The sequence below is a fragment of the Chelon labrosus genome, assembly GCF_963514085.1.
Source record: "Chelon labrosus genome assembly, chromosome: 15".
Classification (NCBI taxonomy): Eukaryota; Metazoa; Chordata; class Actinopteri; order Mugiliformes; family Mugilidae; genus Chelon; species Chelon labrosus.
Genome location: NC_140348.1, coordinates 14,587,187 through 14,601,849, shown reverse-complemented (window position 1 = coordinate 14,601,849; position 14,663 = coordinate 14,587,187). Strand labels below are relative to the sequence as shown.

General features: G+C 43.1%; 1 protein-coding gene across 3 annotated transcripts; it reads left to right on the top strand.

Moving 5' to 3' along the window:
• Nucleotides 1-488: 488 nt before the first annotated feature.
• On the top strand, nt 489-14,493 carry ogdhl (oxoglutarate dehydrogenase L; the record flags this gene model as incomplete). Of its 3 annotated transcripts, XM_084561244.1 has the most annotated exons (22): nt 489-825; nt 1,052-1,222; nt 1,968-2,070; nt 3,732-3,847; nt 3,951-4,105; nt 4,564-4,710; nt 4,813-4,903; nt 5,006-5,185; nt 5,269-5,397; nt 6,063-6,242; nt 6,322-6,474; nt 7,118-7,220; nt 7,338-7,466; nt 7,764-7,914; nt 10,562-10,689; nt 10,772-10,950; nt 11,100-11,171; nt 11,743-11,868; nt 12,724-12,796; nt 12,887-13,050; nt 13,149-13,303; nt 13,386-14,493. In XM_084561244.1, the coding sequence occupies 22 exons, from the start codon at nt 601-603 to the stop codon at nt 13,507-13,509; spliced, it is 3,054 nt and encodes a 1,017-aa protein (XP_084417370.1). In that variant the 3' UTR covers nt 13,510-14,493. The 3 variants fall into 3 exon arrangements, with proteins under 3 accessions (XP_084417370.1, XP_084417371.1, XP_084417372.1); XM_084561245.1 differs by lacking the exon at nt 1,052-1,222 and having other exon boundaries at nt 772-825; XM_084561246.1 differs by lacking the exons at nt 489-825; nt 1,052-1,222; nt 1,968-2,070; nt 3,732-3,847; nt 6,063-6,242.
• Nucleotides 14,494-14,663: the final 170 nt, after the last annotated feature.

Genomic DNA, 14,663 nt, shown 5'->3' with positions numbered 1-14,663 from the left:
GCGACATTTTAAAGCGGCGCTCTTTTCCCGCGATACCGCGCTCCTCCACCCGTCAGTGTCAGAGACGAGAGGAGATTATGAGGATTTGTGTTGAGGGATTAGAGGTAGCCTACCAGGGCACCACATCTAGAATGACACACGGGCAATGTTTGGGCATTGATGCCGGCGCTGTAGTTTGAGGAAGCGGGTGAAGCATCCTTCGGGGAAAAAGGTGAGAGGAAGTTTTTACCTGCAGCCGCCGCCGCCGCAATGCTGCCGTCACACTTCGGCTGTTACGCGCGTCGTCGTCTGCATGTGCAATGATTTGCGCAGAAACAGGCGCTCGGGCCGTCGCGTAGCTGTAGGCTATGTAACTATAAATGCTACCCAGGTCAGAGTAAATCCCATCGAAAATATGTATACGATTGTCAAAGTCATCAACACTCTGAGCAATTATAGTCCCGCTCTATGAAAAAACCTAGAGGTCAAGCAGCTGCAGATCTTATTTGATATCTGACATTAAACGTCCCATGTCGAGGATGGTGTGTAATAAAACCCTTTCCTGCGCGATTCACGTGTGCTGTCTTTACCCTATCTTTCACTTTGCCTCCCCCCCCAGCCATGAGTCAGTTCCGGGCGTTAGCGGGCGTGCTGAAGGGAGGGCGCGCTGGAGGGAACCAGCTGATCCGAGCGAATGGAGGCGGCCTGGCCATCAGGCGCTGGGTTGACCCCAGGAGAGGCTGTAGCTCCAAGTCTGAGCCGCTTCTCCCAGCGGTGGCCAACAGCTCCAGCTACGTGGAGGAGATGTACTTTGCCTGGCTGGAGGATCATAAAAACGTCCACGAGGTAACAACATGTGGCGTTTCTTACCGAATGAATGAAAAACCACATTTTCAGCTCAATTAAACCTGCTCAGATGGAACTTAATAAATTACATTATGATTATTAAATGCCTGGAGCAGGTATAAATACACTTTAGTTGCAGTGTCCTGCCTTTCACTATTCTATCATACAGGATATACACATGCCCACATGTTTGTGATAGCTGGATCTGTGTTTCTCTATGTTCTAGTCTTGGGATGGATTCTTCCGTAACATCCAGGCCTCCAGTCCATCTGGCGAGGTGGGTGAGAGACGCCCCTCTGCTCTCCTCCAGGGCCGAGTGCTGTCCCACTCAACAGACATGGCACAGAAAGTGGTGGAGGACCACCTGGCTGTACACACTCTCATTAGAGCCTATCAGGTACCCCACTCTCACCCAGCCCATCTGCGAGCAACACACACACACGCACACACAGATACGTACATGCATCAGATTCGGTGCAAATTGGATTGCTGCTCTTTACTAATTCAAAGATTCATAGCACATCACATGGTTCATCATTAAAGAGGTGTGTGTGCGCAGAATTAAGATGTCATCGACTTACTATTTGTAACTCCTGCGTGTGTGTGAAAAATGCATCAAACAAAATCCGCTCGGACTCGGCAAATCGGATGCAACTGGCAAAGAAAGCTGTTTATACTGCGTGTTCTTGTATTAAAAGGAATATACAATTTGTTTGTCACTGCACGAGGTTATGCAAATTGCAGGATTAACTCCAACCTCCTTACCCTGACTGCTTTTTGAAAATCAAAATATCAAAGAGACTACTTAAACAAAACAGGTGGCAGCATTTCTCAAATTAATTTGAGGAACTATCCGAGGGATTTATTAAATTCTGTCTTTTGGCAAAGGCGTCACTTTTATTCCCAGCTGGTTGCAGTGCTGGTGAAAACGTGCGTGCAGATAAAAGGGACTCCCATGGGCCTCTTTTCTCACAAAGGTTGACCTATAACTGCGTGTTAGCTTGCTCTCCAGCTGTTCACACTCAGCATTATGATGGAAGCCAAATTGGTCCTTAATCTTTCCTGCCTGTCAAAATTCTCTTGTTTTACCCAATTCTCTTTATCTCGTTACTTCTGACCCGTCCTCCGCTTACCCGTGTCAGATTCGTGGTCACCATGTCGCCCAGTTAGACCCTCTGGGAATCCTGGAGGCTGACCTGGACTCGTTTGTTCCCTCAGACCTCATCACCAGCATCGACAAATTAGGTGAGGCTCTTTCTCTCGGTTGTCCGAGGCGCGTCATACATCACACACAACTACCAAATATTAATAAGAAATCATTTTTATCACGCTGCTGGTGTCTTGATTCCTGTTTAAGAGCAGCTGTGTTATAAAAATGTCAAAGGAAAGGCTCAGACTGCATGTAGAAATTATATTATTATTTTACAGTATTCTGAAAATCCAACTAATTGGATATGGAGGTAACCCACAGGCAGTATAGTGTATATCCGCAGTCTTTACCTGTCATACTTAAGGATTATTCTCTCACCGACAGGCTTACATGAAAAGCTTTATCTTTCTTCTAATAAAAATGTGTCTTGCGCATTATTTCAGTAAAAGTTTAGCATACCTTTGAGGGGCTTTACGGCAGATATGTGTGCAGCCACGCACCAGTTGTACACGCATCCAGTGTTGCATAACTCATCAGACTCCAGAGCTGAAGTGGTGTTTCAGTGTAGAGGGGCCCCATCACGTTCTCCGCCTCGTATGGGTTAGTCAGCCTAATGCTGTCATTAATCTCAGGCCTAGCTCTTGTCATTCTCCATTTCATTTAGCGGACTGAGGGTTGGAGGATGCGGGATGGCCGCAGAAAGCGATCGAAGTCTACAGTAATAGCTAGTAAAGAGGATAGAGAGTCATAGAGAGAGAGAGAGAGAGACATTGTTTCTGCTGGGCTCTGTTATCAGTGATCAATGTGTGTCAGGACATTGCATCGCATTATGTATTGTCACCGGGGCTATAGCTCCCTAATGAAAGCTAATGATAGCCTGCGTAGCCCCTTATTTGGTCAGCTGATAGTGCACGAGTCTATTCTTGGCCCCCTTTGTCTTTGCTGTGTGCCTAATATGATTTGCACCTGTCTCCTCTTATGTTGCCTGCGATCTTGAGCTTAGCCAGCTCTCTCAGGTGGGTTTGAGTGGCACAGAAACCTACCTGTATGTGTCCTGCATGTCGGCAAATATACAGTGGATTATTGTTTTGACTTTCACAGCCTTTCCCATCCAACCGATTGACTCGGATTAAACTTTTGAATTGTGTCAGTTAATTCATTTCAGCCCGTGCTCTGAGTTTGAAGGGAGCAGTCTCATTTAGAGCAGCGAATCATTATTTTCATTATCATTTTTTTCTTCTTTTTTTTTTACTATATAACTCAATTAATCCTTTAGTCTAGAATATAAATGGCCATTACTCCAAATCCAAAATATACTTGAATAATGACATAAAGCTGATTAATTAATTAATAAAAGCTGTAAAGAGCAGATGTTTGGCATTTATGCTTGATAATCTGCTTATATCAATTATAAATCTTATTTGGTGTCCAGTTAAGGGTTGGTCTAAAGTTATTTTTAGACAAATTACATGAAAATTCATCTAAATTCAGTTTTTAGGTACATTTTTAAACTGGGACGTATACAGATGTTTGTATTTTGGATGTTTTGGGTCTGGAAAGGATTTGTTTGAAGTGTCTTTAAATGCATTAGAATAATACTTTTTGTAACATCACAGATTGGTTCCTTTACTTGGAAGTACTACACAAAAAAATTTAATTGCCATAGATAATATGAATAAATGGCTTTAGTAGGTTTTGTGGTGGGTCTTTCTCAAGACTCTTAACCAAACCAATGTTTCACATGATATTCTTGTAGGTTTCTATGGTCTTGATGAGTCTGACTTGGACAGGAGCTTCCAGCTGCCCCTCACCACCTTCATAGGTGGACAAGAGACCACTCTGCCACTCAGAGAAATTATACGCAGACTTGAGGTATTTTGTTTCCGTGTTTTTGTCCATACGTGTGTCTAATTGTGGGGGGACAGGCGCCTCTCTTCGCCATGCTGTTTACATTTTTCCCCCTCTCTTCTCTCAGATGTCTTACTGCGGTCACGTAGGCATTGAATTTATGTTCATTAACAACGTGGACCAGTGCCAGTGGATTCGTCAGAAGTTTGAGACTCCGGGCATCATGCAGTTCACCAACACTGAGAAGAGAACTCTGCTCGCCCGCCTCATCAGATCCACGCGGTCAGCAGTGAATTAACATCTACTAACTTGCACTTTGCCGACAGCACGATACCTCACTTTTAGTTATGGCCTGTCTCAGGGACTCACATAACATTAACAAAACTCCTGTACACGTATATTTGGAGAGGAACACACTCTATTCTTCATGTGAGCTCATTTTCAGCTTTGATAAATGACCTCAGACGTCACTGGAGGTTCCTGCAGATGATCTATCGTTAGTGCGCTTATCTCATCTCACTGTATTCTCACTTGTTCTATGCTAATTCTTTAACACTGCACACAATTACAATTCTACACAATTGTAATTAAATGAATTTTGCAAAAATCACCATAGTACTGTTGTAAAAATAAATCTATTCTTACCATTATAAGTAGTAAGAGTATATTCTACATCATCAGCTCCCTGCTAGCGGTATAAACATCCTCAGATTCTATATGTAAACTGTTATTATGTCTAGGTTTGAGGACTTCCTGGCCAGAAAGTGGTCATCAGAGAAACGTTTCGGCCTGGAAGGCTGTGAAGTTCTCATCCCCGCTCTTAAAACCATCATTGACAAGTCGAGCGCTGCAGGTATCGACAGTGTGATCATGGGGATGCCTCATCGGTAAAACGCTTTACACTTTTCTCACCTCTTAGTTCAGTCTGCTCACACGGCTGTGTGCTCTCCTTCCTTATGTGATATCGGCTTTGTAACCTCAATTCCCAGGGGTCGACTGAATGTCTTGGCTAATGTGATCCGCAAGGAACTGGATCAGATATTCTGCCAGTTTGACCCAAAATTAGAGGCTACAGATGAGGTGAGTAAACTGATGTGTCCATGGCCATGTGGAAATTATCTGAGAAAAGCATTCTGGAGATGCAGCTGATGCTTTATTTCATCTGCATTTATACACATGTAGGGTTCAGGTGATGTCAAATACCACCTTGGGATGTTCCATGAGAGGATTAACCGCGAAACAGACAAGAACATCACCCTGTCACTCATGGCAAACCCCTCCCACCTCGAGGCGGTGGATCCTGTGGTGCAGGGGAAGGCCAAAGCTGAGCAGTTCTACAGAGGAGACACTCAGGGAAAGAAGGTAGCTATTATTGTTCCTGCATACACATTTGAAAGCATGACGGCAAAGTCTTCGTCCTGTTAAGCCTGTAATGTTTTCTTAAGGTGATGTCCATCTTGATGCATGGTGACGCTGCTTTTGCTGGTCAAGGAGTTGTTTATGAGACCTTCCACCTGAGTGAACTCCCCTCCTACACCACACATGGTACGATCCATGTTGTGGTCAACAACCAGGTACTGAAGTGTAACTAGAAGGTGTAACTAAATGATAATCTGTATCATGAAGATACACCAATCAGCCACAACATTAAAACCACTGACAGGAGGAGTGAATAAAATTGACCATTTTGTGACAATTCAATGTTCTGCTGGGAAACTTTTGGACCCATTAGTGTGGGTGTTGCTTAGTCATGTACCACCCACCTAGACCAGACCAGGCTGGGGTGCCTGGGGTGCCCCCATAGCAATGACACTCCTTGATAGGAGCAGAATGCAGCTTGACACAGACACACACACAAAAACGGTTTAGGAACAACTCGAGAAACAGCACAAGGCGTTGACCTGACCTCCAAATTCTCTCAAGTATCTGTGGGGTTCACTGGAACAAGCCTGATCTACAGAGGCCTCTCCCCTCAACCCATAGGACCCAAAGGCCCCCACTAACAACATTCTGTTACCAGACACCACAGGACACCCTCAGAAGGCCCATGTCCATTCTCTGATGAGTCACAACTGTTTTGCAGGCACAAGGGAGACCTACACAGTATTAGGATGTTATGCCTGATAGGTGTATGATTATACAGTATTATTCTGATGTTTAAATTCCTGATTCCAAAGAAACATCATTCCAACCATTCCAAGCTCTAAATTATATGAATTTTGGCATGTGTGCCCCTCAGATTGGCTTCACCACAGATCCTCGAGTGGCCCGCTCCTCTCCCTACCCCACCGATGTGGCTAGGGTCGTCAATGCGCCCATCTTCCACGTGAATGCTGACGACCCGGAGGCCGTCATGTATGTGTGCCGGGTGGCCGCGGAGTGGAGGACCACCTTCAACAAGGACGTCGTCATTGACCTGGTCTGTCACAGCAGAGTCTCACTGGTTAAAAAAACTGCATACTTGACATTTTCCGTTCATGAGGTGCGTCTTCTAACAGGTTTGTTACAGACGGTTTGGCCACAACGAAATGGATGAGCCCATGTTCACCCAGCCGCTGATGTACAAACAGATCCGTCGGCAGGAGCACGTACTCAAAAAGTACTCCGACAAGCTCATTGCTGAGGGAGTGGTGACACTGCAGGAATTTGAGGTTTGTGATCTAATACTGTTTTCTCTTGTTAAATATACTGTGTACTACTCTTTGCTACTGTACGCTGTTTTATTTGGTGTATCCCCATCTGCCGGGCTGTGTGCATTAAATCACACTTAGATATTACTCTAGCCTTCAAGTAAATGTGTTGTGCCAGCACTGCTGTATTTGAGTTCCAATTTACTGCCTCGCTTCAATCACCAAGCCTCACAATCCCTCACATAGAGTATATATTGCTCAATGAAGTTGAAGTATACCTCAGATTCCAGCGCCATTCAATGGAATTGCTGAGGTTCCTCATCTAAAACAGGAACTCGGACCGTAATATCTATTCTGAACGTTTTTTTCTATCCCACATGCCAGAGAAATACTGCTGCACTTCACTGGTGTCTTAGCTTTTGATGGACAGCGTTTTCTGTTGCATGGCCAGCTATTTGGACTCTTGCAAAAAAAAAAAAGCTCCATTTGTAAAAGCAAAGGCTATTAGTGCTAGTGGAGGCTTTCCTCCTCCTCTAATATTTCTCTATTATATGCTCTCTCTGTCTCAGCTACCTACAGTTTAACTTAGTCAGTCTTTAAAATAAAATAAAGTAAACCAACTGTGTATTAGTTAAATCAGGTCATTTTTCATTTTCGATTTCAGGAAGAAGTAGCCAAATACGACAAGATTTGTGAGGAGGCATACACCAGCTCCAAGGATGAAAAGATCTTACAAATTCGACACTGGCTTGACTCCCCTTGGCCAGGTAGATTGTACTACAGGAAGATACCTCATTATACAGTGGGAAAGCACAACGACATAATACTAATCAGTACTTTGGGCTCCCTTGTTTTTTCCTTCCTAATTATTTCTCTCTTTGTAGATTTCTTCACAGCACAGGGAGAGCCTAAGAGCATGAGCTGCCTCCCTACAGGTCTGGCTGAGGAGGTTTTGCAGCACATTGGCCAGACGGCCAGCTCAGTGCCTCTGGAAGACTTTAAAATCCACCCTGGTAAGTCTGGGTGCTTTGAGCTGTGAGACTTGTTAGCGGTCATGGTAATAAAGATAATAGTAGTTAAAATTGATATACTGTATTGGAAATCCACAGTCTACATTCTACAAAGACATAAGAGCTGTTATAGTATTATAGTAAAGATTACACAAACCTCAGAGCCACAAGTTAGTTTTTTCTGCAGTGATGATATTAAGTCAATAACAATACATGACCTATAAACACATAATTTTCTAAATGCAGTAATACAGCCCTGTCTCTGCTCTGTGTGTGTGTGTGTTTTTGTGCATTCTCTAGGTGTGTCACGTATCCTGCGTGGTCGAGCTGACCTGGTGAAGAATCGTCAGATGGACTGGGCTCTGGGAGAGTACATGGCCTTTGGCTCTCTTCTCAAAGACGGCATACACGTACGGCTCAGCGGGCAAGATGTCGAGCGAGGAACCTTTAGGTGGGCCTGTGAGAACTCGGCGTGGCCACTCAGTCTTTTTTTTTTTTTTTTTAACGTCCGTGCCTGTTCATGTTGCATTAGGAGGAGCTCACGCTGCTGTGAGTGCAGTTATTGAGGGACTAGACTAGCGTGGTTTAAATATATATGGATTTTTGCTTTATTGGTTTTTGTATTTTTATGGCTCTCCTCTTACTGTATGAGCTTCTTTTCCATCTTAAATTGGCTTTATTTTTCTTTACAACGAAGTACGACCTGACTACATTGCTGTATCATTATCAGCTTTTAGCTAAATCATAGTGTGATAAAATGGCATTAAGTTTTTTTTTTTTTTTTTATCAGTCTTTACTGTCGTCCAAGTCAATAACAAAATTATCTATAATGATGAATATCCTTACTACTACCAAACTATGTCACTCAGCATATAATGAGCCTTAAATAGATATTGCCCGAATTGTGCTATTTTGAAAAGAAGCTGTTCAGTATTTCAGTGTCAGCAAATACGAACAGAGTTAAAGGGCACTCTCTTAAAGATAGTGAATTAAGTAACTTGGGGTGCGGGGAGAGTAGCACGGGGAGTCTGACAGACAGACAACGTCAGCTCGGTCTCTTGGGAACTGTGGAGCCCACATGGTGTTGTCATGGTATGGAGGGAACGAGTGACACATGAACAAAACCAGCCCTCCTTTTACTGTGGCTGTCTCATCTGTCCCCTATCATTTCTCCACCAGCCCATCTTCACTGACAACAAACCCCCTCTTCCCTCCTCCTCCTCCTCCTCCTCCTCCTCCTCCTTAGCGTACAGCGACATACATCACACTAACTAACCAGAGGCTACAGGGCATTTTCTTTTGCTTCGCATTTACCAGTGACATCTACTTCTCCCCTTCTGCTGTCCTATTCAGCAGGATAATTTTCCCAACTGAAAAAATTACGGCAGTCAAACACCACAGCTGCTCCTCATCTCCATATCACCATTTTTTTTTATTTAAATCCTCTGTGGTGTCAGTTTCTTTCTTTACGTTTACTTTTTTCTCTTTATAATTCAGTTATACTCTACCCTCCGTTACCTCCCCTTGCTGCTTTTCTCTTCCTCCCCGCCTCCACTCCTTTCATCCCCCACTACTCTGGTTCCCGTCATAGTTCTTAGGAGCTGAGCATATTGGCATGTTACAGTTGAGTGGGCCTGCTTGCCTTTCTGTGTCGTACGTAGCGGCGTGGACTAATGGATTCAGTCGTCGTGTTTGGATGGGTTGCACGTGCAGCACCGTGCACCCCTTTTTCCTGACTAATGGGGCCCCCAGGCAGAAGACGCATGTGTGTTTTGGTGTGTGTGTGTGTGACAAAACAACGGGCGGAGGGGCGGGCTTGCAGTTCATGAGGCAATCCAGGAGAAAGACCTCGTTCTCATTCTGGTCCTCGTGAAAGTGAAACATGAAATGACGTGTGTGTTGCTTCAATTTATGCCGAATGCCCTCGATTTCTCTTTCATTAAAGGATTTCTTGAAGAAGGAGTGTGTAACCTGCAAAAGTAGATCGAGGATCAAACAAAATGATTATACACTACATTATGTGCCCTCATTAGGCCATAATTATGGATAATAGTATTCAAAAGACTGCTATCACAATAATCTGGTCTTCTTGTCATCTGTCTTCTCATTCAAGATAATAATTTGTTTCTTGCAGCTCTCCTGCCTCACCGTTACATAACCTCCAGCGTTGTGTGTTTGAGTATATCCGTGCGCGTAGATGTCACTGAAGTGACGCTAAAGGGGTTTAAGTGATTGTCTGATCGTGCTGGTTTTGAGGGCTGATTCCTTCCCTGGGAGCGAGCGGACTGGCAGAGCTTGTTAACACTTGGTTCTTTGCTCCCATCAACTCTTGTCGAGCCTCGCGCTGACTGAAGGTCACGAAAGAGGAGAGCGCTCTTCGCCGAGTGTCTTTCTGGGCCGAGAACAGCGGCAACGGTGGTTGTGTGTTTAACTCTCATCCAGCCATCAAAAGCATAGTATTGCCTCAGAAAACCAGCTCTTTTCATCACCATCAAGCCAGCGACAGTCCTGACAATCTTTCGCATCAGTGTCATTCTGCAGTTACAAATATTGCCCTTTGTTCTTTAAAGACTAGTAGAGAAAATGATTAGTCAAATCAAAATAAATCAATGATCAGTAAGGAATTTTTATAAACTGATTGATTTTTCTGATAGAATGATCAGTGTTAATATTCTGTGTTTGTGTTCATGTCCCATTTCATCCATTCATTTCAGCTATATGTGATACGAATGGTCACTTAGAAGTCCATGTCAATACAGTCATTTATTTTAAATCTTCATAAAGTACCACACACAAATACATGACTGGACTCAACAGTTTTTTTTACCCATGCCAGCAGATTGGCTCGAGTCTTAGAGTCTTGGTCCGGACTAAAATGTTTCCACAGCGATTAGATGGATGACTGTGAACTTTACCAGTATGCTAATATGCTAAATTAATGTGGTAAAAAATAGCATTTTCACAGAGAGATAGTTAGCATGCTGATTTTAGCATTTTAGCTTAAAGTAATGCCTTACAGAGCTGCTAGAATAGCCATCAATGTGTTTTTGTATGCATGTTTCAGTCTTTACTGTCTCTGTCTTTCTTGTGTTTTGCAGCCACCGCCATCACATTCTGCATGACCAAGAGGTGGACAAACGCATCTGTGTTCCCATGAACCACCTGTGGGAGAACCAGGCTCCTTACACTGTCTGCAACAGCTCCTTGTCAGAGTATGGCGTTCTAGGTAATACTGAAGCTGCTCTGAAGGCACAGTCTGCTATAGTTGGTTGTTGTGTGGCTCTGTGTAATGATGAATGTGACTTCAGGTTTTGAGCTTGGCTTCGCCATGGCCAGTCCAAATGCTCTGATCCTTTGGGAGGCCCAGTTTGGAGACTTTCACAACACAGCCCAGTGTATCATTGACCAGTTCATCAGCTCAGGCCAGGCCAAGTGGGTCCGCAACAATGGCATTGTTCTGCTGCTGCCGCATGGGATGGAGGGAATGGTGAGAAGTGAAAATCAACCACTCAGTTCTTCAGAAATTGAAAGTTTTCTTTTTTTTTGGATTTACTTATAATATAAAATATACTTATTTAAATTTCAACATTTTTGGATTGTACTGTTGGGATTCGTTTAATTTCATTTCGTCCTCAGGGTCCAGAACATTCGTCGGCTCGACCTGAGCGCTTCCTGCAAATGAGCAAAGACGATCCGGATCACGTCCCTGTATGTTCACGTTAGAATTTACATTATGGCTCAAATGGCTACCAATCATTTAATGCTACGATTTATGTCAAAGAGGTTCTTTGCTGTCTTTGAGTGCTCCCCACACAGGGCTACAGTTAACACCCAGTAGCTTCCTGTTTTATTGGCCACGCTGATGACATGAGCACTTGAGTGATGATTGCCTATTTCCCTAGAGCTGGGAAGTCTCTTCATTATGGCCCCAAAGTGTTGGTATTCAGCAGTAATTCATGGCCCCAAGGGTCAGCTGGTATGAGGGAACATTCAAGGAGGGAACCACAGTGGGCTGTATCAGCAGAAGCTTACTAGATTCATCTTTAAATGGGGTATTGATCAAACCATTAGCGGGAGCATTATAGGGATTAGCATTCTGTGTCCTATGTATATGTGTGCGTGTGTGTAAGAGAGAATGAGACAGAGATACAGTGCACTGATGCATTTTTGTGCTAAATCTTCTTCAATTATAAAAGAAAATCATTTCTACAACAAACAAAAAATGAATCATTAATATTTCTAAATAACGTCGTTTGTATAATTGTATTATTCTACAAAGGAGTTCAGTGGAGATTTTGAAGTCCAGCAGCTGAACGACTGTAACTGGATCGTGGTCAACTGCTCCACGCCTGCTAACTACTGTCACGTGCTCAGACGACAGATTCTGCTGCCATTCAGAAAACCGGTAAAGTGTAACTGCATTGCTATACCCAGTTTTATCTACGTCTTGTTCAGCTGGAGTTCGGTCTTGTCATGCAATAGCTGTACATTTGAAAATTTGCACAGATGCCCATCAGATCACTCAAAAAAAAAAAAACACTGCATTCCTCAAAAATAAATCTAGAGTATAACTAACATTTCCAGAGTCATCAAATCGTCTTAGTTTCTGCTGAGCTGTCTGTCATAGTATATTTCCATTACTTCAATATACTAGATAGTGTTAGAATTACAATTTTATGGCACAATACTATATGGTAAACATAATTCTCAAAGAATCTCAGTTTGCAGACACCTTTACTTCATTCAGTCAAAGTACAAATGTGGTCTATATGGTCTTAATTAGCACAATGAACTCCCAAAGCACAGCTTCTATAAAGTTTTTGTGCGTAAAGCTTTTTCCTTTTTTCTATATGCTGTTTTTTTTCTGTCTCTCACAGTTTTCAGCCACAGTGAATGTCTTAACTGATCCCCTGTCGCACGTAAATGCAATGCTTTGCGAAGCATGAGAAAATGACTTCCTGAGCAAATTAGTGAGGAGGCCAACTGGGGATAATATTGTTGTTTTTTTTATGAAAAACTCTGAAATTCTGGTCTCGGTCCACTGAGCACAAAGGGCTTTATTTATTTGATTGTTGCGGAAATGTTTCCCTTTCCCAATGCTGATGTTGCGTGCTATATGTTGGCAACAAATTAGCGTGAAAAGAGATAAAAACTTTTATCTCTGGAGTTTTTTCAGCGCGCGCAGTGAAGCTACGGATGACAGGATCAATCTGTTGTTTGTCACTGGCAGAAACTTTTTTCTTTTTTTTTTTGTAAACAGTTGATCGTTTTCACTCCAAAGTCTCTGCTGAGGCACCCGGATGCAAGGTCGAGTTTTGACGACCTCGCCAAAGGTGGAGTTTTACTTTATTTGTCTCTAATGTGACATATTAATGCCATTTGTATTGTTGTACACCTGTTGCAAACATATTTAATCTTTGTAGGCACTACATTCAAAAGACTGATTCCCGATGAAGGCTCTGCAAGTCAATCCCCGGGCCAAGTTAAGAGGGTCATCTTCTGCACTGGCAAAGTCTACTATGAACTGGCTAAAGAGAGGAAACAGAATAACATGGAGAGAGATGTTGCCATCGTCAGACTTGAGCAGGTAATTAGTCCCATTTCTGGTTATATCTTCCACGGTGGATTTTTAAAAACCAAGCATTGCACTTTTATAATTTATTCGTTCTGTGCCATCCCCTACAGATCTCTCCTTTCCCGTTTGACCTGGTCAGAGAACAAGTTGAAAAATACGCCAGTGCTGAGCTGGTCTGGTGTCAGGAGGAGCACAAGAACATGGGTTACTACGACTATGTCCGGCCACGTTTCCTCGCAGTAGTTGCCAACAAGAAGCACATATGGTAAGGAGTTGTCCACTTAGAGAAGCAGGTGAAGGATTTGAACCACCGTAAGAGACGGCAAACGTTAAATGTTTGTTTTTAGGTACGTGGGACGGGACCCCGCAGCCGCCCCTGCCACAGGGAACAAGTCCACCCACCTGAATGAGCTGAAGAGGTTCATGGACACTGCTTTCAACTTGAGCGCCTTCCAGGAGAGGGACTTTTAATGAAGAGTAGAAACAAGAACCAGCTCGTAGGTGCAGTTTCGTCTCCGACCTCTTTGGTCTTTACTCTCTCTTTTAGATTCATGACAATCTGGAGCTCAGCCTAGTGGTTTAGTGAACATTATTTCAAGACCTCATATTAGTAAGTAAAAGACTGCAACACAGATTTTTAGGCTCTTAAGGGTGCTACACTTCAGCCATCTTCTTCAAAATAAAGATTCTTTAAAAAATATGCAATCACTGAGCCACAGAGCTGTAAGTTGAGCACTTTCCAACGAGTGGTGTTTAGCATTCACACGCCAACATTCAGATATTTGGCAATCGCTGTTATAAGAGTAGTGTTGATACAGTAGATACCTCCATTGCTTTCATGATTTTGTAGATGAATAGCAGAAGCTGCAAGACGCACAACACAATAAATGCAGTATGAATTCATTAGTATCACAGGTATGAAAACTGTAGAACTGTAAAACTGTAGTAGTAATACATCAGTAGGTTTAGTGGCAGCCTTTGCTTTGGCTACCTTAGCTGTTAGTGAAGGAGTGTGTATTTATTGTCACACCTCACTTCACCAGGAGACATGAGCCAGCTGGCACGGAGACTTGCAGCCATGTTTTTTACTTAGCACATACGGCTCGCCTTCCTCTTCGGAAACTGAGGGACGCGCAGAGACAAACACAAGCGCACAAACACTGCACAGCCTCGAGAGCAACATCGATGCTTGCTTGTCACATTAAAATCCCCAGGTATTTAGCGGAATTGATATTAGTTATCTCTGTGTTTAGAAACAATCCATGAAACCAAGCTTATTTTTCAGCCACGCTGCAGCGTACTTATTCCACTCACAGCTGGGAGATTTAACCATAAGTGCACAAGCATATTTTTACATATTTCGTGGCTTAAAAAGGTTTATGTATGTACAGTAGTTTAGTAATGAAAGAAAACACAGCCACATATCAGTATGGGTACTGAAACGTATGCACAACTTAATAGATTTGCACATGAAATGAATAAAAATATGAATAAATAAAATATGTTTAAGTGCATTAATACGCTTTGGTTGTGATGTTTAGTTGCAGATGATGCTTGACATTTTATTCATGAACGAGAAGTCAAATACACAGGTGCAATACACATGGGTGGACCAGGACCAGTCT